The sequence below is a fragment of the Ictalurus punctatus genome, chromosome 1 (assembly GCF_001660625.3).
Source record: "Ictalurus punctatus breed USDA103 chromosome 1, Coco_2.0, whole genome shotgun sequence".
Taxonomy (NCBI): domain Eukaryota; kingdom Metazoa; phylum Chordata; class Actinopteri; order Siluriformes; family Ictaluridae; genus Ictalurus; species Ictalurus punctatus.
In genome coordinates this window covers 24,252,369-24,258,368 of record NC_030416.2, presented here as the reverse complement: position 1 = coordinate 24,258,368, position 6,000 = coordinate 24,252,369, and the positions used below count along the sequence as shown (strand labels likewise).

The 6,000-nt window shown below is 41.4% G+C and overlaps 1 protein-coding gene across 2 annotated transcripts in view; it reads right to left on the bottom strand.

Annotated features, from left to right (window-relative positions):
* Positions 1-1,191: 1,191 nt before the first annotated feature.
* rspo2 (R-spondin 2) overlaps positions 1,192-6,000 on the bottom strand; it is a 55,741-nt gene continuing 50,932 nt past the window's right edge. The window contains exon 5 of one of the 2 annotated variants that reach the window (XM_017476937.3): positions 1,192-2,494. In XM_017476937.3, the coding sequence (XP_017332426.1) occupies positions 2,376-2,494 (119 nt within the window). In that variant the 3' untranslated portion in view covers positions 1,192-2,375. Of the gene's footprint in view, positions 2,495-5,657; positions 5,838-6,000 lie in introns of those variants that run through there. The other variant, XM_053683078.1, reaches the window with a different exon arrangement.

Genomic DNA, 6,000 nt, shown 5'->3' with positions numbered 1-6,000 from the left:
GTCTGTGAGTGGCAAAAGTATGAGAACCTTTGCTTTCAGTCTCTGGTGTGACCCCCTTGTGTAGCAATAACTGTTCACAATCGTTCAAGCACCACGGTGCTGTCAGACAGACAGTAATCCAAGCTCAGGATCAAACCATGGGACGCTGGAGCTGTGACGCGGCAATGCTATCTGCTGCACCACTGAAAAACACTGTTTACTCAGTACACTGGTAAAAGTGTTTTAGGTTACATCCTTTTCTCAGAGTAATATTTAATCATATTTCATAGTCTCATTTTGTCTGTCGTAGACAAGCCAGTGGTAGCTCTGTAGCAGGATCAGTGGTTAAGATGTTGGACTACTGATCGGAAGGTTGTGAGTTCAAACCCCAGCACTATCAAACTGCCACTACTGGGCCCTTGAGCAAGGTCCTTATCCCTCAACTGCTCAGTTGTATAAAATGAGATAAATGTAAGTCGCTCTGGTTGAGGGCATCTGCCAAATGCCATAAATGTACTGATGATATACTACTGATGAAATGTCTGTGATCATCCTGTGTGGCAGCTGGGACACTGCTGCACTTAAACACCATCCTGTCACACTTTCCACCTAACAACTGCTTGCTTGAGACTACAAATTGTCTCTTCTTCTTCTCATTAGTTGATTCCCTTTAATTCTGGAAATATTTTCTGACTTGACACAAGAGGATGGAAATCTAGTGTCAAATAGCCTGTCTTTAACCAGTTGATTCATTTGCTATTGTGCATTCATAAGCTGTCTGGCACATTAGGTCTGAAGAATGTTTTCTTTTTGTGTGTAGGCAGTGATTATATAGTACACTATGCTGGCTTAATCTGCCATGACTCACGGTAAACTCCTCCAGCTGTCCGGCTGTTACACTCACATACACGTCTGTCCATTTTTCTTCAGTGATGGGAGGAAGCATAAAAGATTTGTATGCATGGTAGGAGAGGCAATTTGTTCAGGCAAATGTGACACAGAGGTCATGTGACACTCCTATATTTGATGGATGATGCACACATCAGTGTCAGAAAGACTTATGGTCTAGTATGTTCTCCACGGTCAATATGTGCTATGTCCGGTGCTGTGAAAATGGGAAATGTAAAAATGCTTACATTTGTTGTGTTATGCTATGGAACTGGCTGATACATCTTCTTAATTTAATAGAAATACAAAACAGTATCACATAGGTGGCATGAATTACATTTTTAATAGAACATCATATATACATTCCATTGCCTGTAATATTTCAGCTGCTCTATTATGGGTCAGTTTAAAGCTTAAAGCATGGAAAGTTCTTCTAAAGAACAGTTATTAGACACATCTGACAGAAACTGGTTCCACTGGTGGAGATATCTGTATTGTTATAAGTGTTCAAAGAATATTTCAGCACAGAGTAGTAACAGATACAGAGACAAAACTGTCAACAAACACAAGAAATACAAAATCAAAATCAATAAATAAATCAAATATATACCATATAAATGTAATAGCTATGTGAAGGCTATGTTTTATTTACTTTTTTTTTTTTTAATCTTAAATCTGTAGCTGGTATTATAACCTTTTACTAACACAATTAATGGTGAAGGAGTTCAATACTGAAAATACAGTAATGTTTTATTTTAATAATATCATTAGATAAACTCACCAAATATGTACACATGAGCTTGTGGCCATGCTAGGTGAACAACTAAATTTTTTTTATTATCCACAATATACAGTTAGAGCATAAAGCAGTCTGGACGTAAACATCTTGTGCCGAGAATAAAATACTTTGCAACTACACATTATACTGGATTACTCTCGAAAAATGTACAGAGCCAACCGAAAAAAGGCATTACATGGCGCACTCTGCCTCCATCAATGCGCACATCATTTTACATAAATATAGACAAGTCTTTCTTCTCAAGACATTATTCTCTCCATCCACCCTCCTTCTATCTATTCTCCTCCCGCTCTCTCTCTCTCTCGCTTGCTCGTTGCTCATCCTCCAATCTTATAGTCCATGACTCCTTCAGTCCTCATTCAGCTCTGTTTTCCTCATCTTCCAGCTCAGACTGGGTACCGACAGCTGCTGTACGGCTTGATGATGTCGAGAAGGGTCACGCATTGGGGCACCGGCACGACGGAAGCAGCAGGAGGTACAAATACACAGCGCATGTGTGAATGTGTGTGTACAGCTTAAGAGACTGTGAGGAACTGCAATTGTGTTTGTGTGTGTGTGTGTGTGTGTGTGTGTGTGTGTGTGTATGTGTGTGTGTGCTGTGTGTGTGTGTGTGTGTGTGCGTGTGTGTGTGTGTGTGTGCATGTATGAGTGTGTGTTGAGCAGCGGGTAGCAGCTTTCTGATCTTCGTTCCATGTGGAAATCTCAGTCTTTACTGGCTGGCCCTCAACGAGGCCAGGTGGTCACTGTGGTGGTTCTGAGCTCGGAAGCGCAGCCTCTGCTTGTTGGACTTCTTCTTCTGATCTTTGGGCTTGTGCTTCCCCGATCCCCCTGCAGCAAACACAGACAACAAAATACTTATTTTTCACAGCAGCGTTTGTAGCAGAACCTCAAATAAAATCAAATACTTCTATCCCCCCATCGCTGTCTCGTGTTCTCACACCAGCGTAAAAGAAGTGAAATGAGAGAAACTTCATAACCTCTAAGCTACTCTTAAACGAGACTTAATGCAGCCCAGGTGTGAGCGCACAACTGCAAAGCATGTTGGGAAAACGAGGACTACTACGCAGGGTGCTCCATTGCAAATAGTGTCGTGATACACGCGCAGTGGTGACTCAATTCAACAGCAATCGGTTCAAATGAATGTATTTTGGTGTTCGGGTGGCTGCGAGCGTTTTTGATGAAGTCAAAGTTGAGAGTTTAACAGCCAATATTTGCAGAACTAGTCAGGCTTGAGTGGAAAAATAAATGGATATTGAGCCAGCGAGCACTTTCTATAGTTCACACTCAGAGAGAGTGCAGGGAAGAATGCTGCTGAAAATGATCTCCTCTGTAGTCAAGTTTCAGTGCTCAGCTTAATATCTCTTTATTGCACTGGTTCGGGCCGTTTAGCGCAGCAAAAATGAAGCCTGAGTAATGTGTGGTGTGTTTATCTGAAATGAGACTCTCTCACCCATGGCTGGGCGCTTTGGCTCAAGCAGCTGCCCCATTGCCCTTCCCAGCACAGCACTGTAAATTCTCCGAAAATGATTTTCTTAAGTGGAAACAACCCTGAGAATAAGAGTGTGGCTGTTTTAGCTCTTTTCTGTGGCACAAAAATGGAACGGTTTCACGTAATGTTCCAAGGGCAATTTCCTGCTATTACTCCAATCACACTATTTTTGGGATTAAAATCTTCCAGTTTAGCAATTTGGCAGGATCCGAAAAAATGTTGTCTTCACGCGATCGCTTGTTATTTGTCCAGAGAGGCCTCCAAAACTTCAGCTCCCACACCATTACGTTCCCCACTTCAACTCATGCTCTTCGGGAATACATGAAGGTTTCCATGAGCCTCATTTCAAAATACAAAAGCTGCTGAGCTTGTTTCACAAATGTCCCTTTCTATTCTAGTGAGTTACAGCAAGGTTATGACTCTACACAGACACAGCATACTGTAGTAGAACATCTGGACCATAGGCTTGTTTTTTTTTTTTTTTTTTCTTTTCACTAATTGCCATTTAAAGAGGTCCTTTTCATTTGAAACAGTGTTGCTGTGCGCTTTATAAACAGACCTTTGCTGCAATCAACTCAAAAGGAATTACATTTGATGGCAATAAAAGACAGTTCTGTTTCCACTAGAACAAAACAGAACACATGTTTCTTTCCTCCTCGAATTACAGCAAGACCCTTGTTATGATTTGTCACCCTTTTCATTAAGATCTTATTATAGTCTCTTATTCTAAACTATTGTGGTGTGCTGTAATATGGCAAATATAAGTTGCACTCAGACTCACAGAGCTTGAATGTTTTCTGAAAACACTTAGGTAATACTTCATCATATTTCATAACTGGCAGCTAGAGGGCAACCCACACCACCTGAATGCTTCATCACTATTTGGCTGAAACAATGCTCAAAATGGTAAATCATATCAAGATGTCCTGAGCATTTAATGGGACTTGTTCTTCGTCTCAGCCATGCACAATAACGAATGAATAAACAGTCATTTAAGAGTTATTTTCAATTAATTTGCCAACATTTAATCTCAGGATGCCCTCCCAGGCTGGTGTAATTTTACAATCAGAACACATAAAGTGCGAAAAACAAATTGAACTGGAAAACAACGGAGCAGAAAATAGATTCTTCGAATGAGTTTTTACGTAAAATAGTGTGGTGGCGTTAAACAAAACCTCTTACTACTTTTCATTTGTACAGAGATGTTAATGCCTGCACTTATTCAAACAAACAATTCAGGGAAAACATATTCAATTTACTCATATACATTAGCTCATTACTCTCAGCTTGCTCAGTCTTCCTTTAGCCACATGGGTAATTGGTTACCATCCACTGGCTGGAGAGTGTGGGTTTGCTTTTGAACCTGTACATCTGTGTGTTAGTGTGGATGTGTGAGGGAGAGAGCGCTTTACGTCTCTCCAGACTGATTCCTTTCTGTATGACAATGTTCAAGTTAAAAGCATATTGTGCGCTGCTTGGTTTCTTTCCTCTTTATTGTATGTTCAGTCTGCAATCTACATTTACTGTATTATGTCGCTCTTGGCAGCACTCTGAAGTTTCCTTTATGCTTATTTTATTATGATGTTATTTGAAATTGTATACTGTACCTTACTCCATGTTTATTTGCCCTTTCTGTACCTTGTAGTTCTTGGCGTTGCAATCATTTTTTCCCTTTTTCATCCTACAACTGTCATGCACTAAAATAGAAAATGCTTCTAAAATAGAAGCATAATCATGTTGCAAAGTTGGCTCTTGTCACAGCTGTATGTTTTGGTTGTACTTTTTATACTTGTAATACATTTATTACATTTACATTTATTCATTTAGCAGACGCTTTTATCCAAAGCGACTTACAAATGAGAAAATACAAGCAAAGCGATATATCAAGCAGAGAACAATACAAGATCCATTAATTGAGTTCCGGAAGAAGCAAAGTGCGCAGAGTAGAGGTGTAAGTGCAATTTTATTTTTTTTTTATTATGAGTTGGTTAGGTGTTCACGGAAGAGGTGGGTCTTTAGCTGTTTTTTTGAAGATGGTGAGAGATTCTGCGGTCCGGATTGAGCTTGGAAGTTCATTCCACCACTGAGGAACAGTTAGTTTGAAGGTTCTGGAAAGGGACCTTGCGCCACGCTGAGTAGGAACTACTAAGCGTCGGTTGCTAATCGATCGCAGATTGCATGAGGGAACATAAGCATTGCGTGAGGGAACGTAAGCTTATACGTAATACACTTTGGATAAAAAAGGCTGCCATATGGAAACATGCAGAGGATTTCTGCAAGACTTCTTACTTATGACTAATATTCGTTCATCCATCCATCCATCTGTCCATCCGTCCGTCCAGCCGTCCGTCCGTCCATACATCCATCCGTCCGTCCATCCATCCAGCTGTCCATCCACCCGTCCATCTGTCCATCCATCCATCTGTCCATCCACCCGTCCATCCGTCCATCCACCCATCCATCTGTCCATCCATCCATCCGTCCATCTGTCCATCCACCCGTCCATCTGTCCATCCATCCATCCGTCCATCTGTCCATCCACCCGTCCATCTGTCCATCCACCCGTCCATCTGTCCATCCATCCATCCGTCCATCTGTCCATCCACCCATCCATCTGTCCATTCATTCATCTTTAGTAAGTACTTTATCCTGCTCAGGGTTGAAGTGGATCCAGACCCTCACCTGGTAAGGAATACACACTAGATTGGAGCCATCCCTTAATGGGGCACCATGCACACACACATTCACAGATTACCCACCAACACACATGTTTTTGGGACACGAGAGGAAATCAGAGCACCCGGAAGAAACCCAGGTGGACACAGGGAGAACATGCTAAACTCTG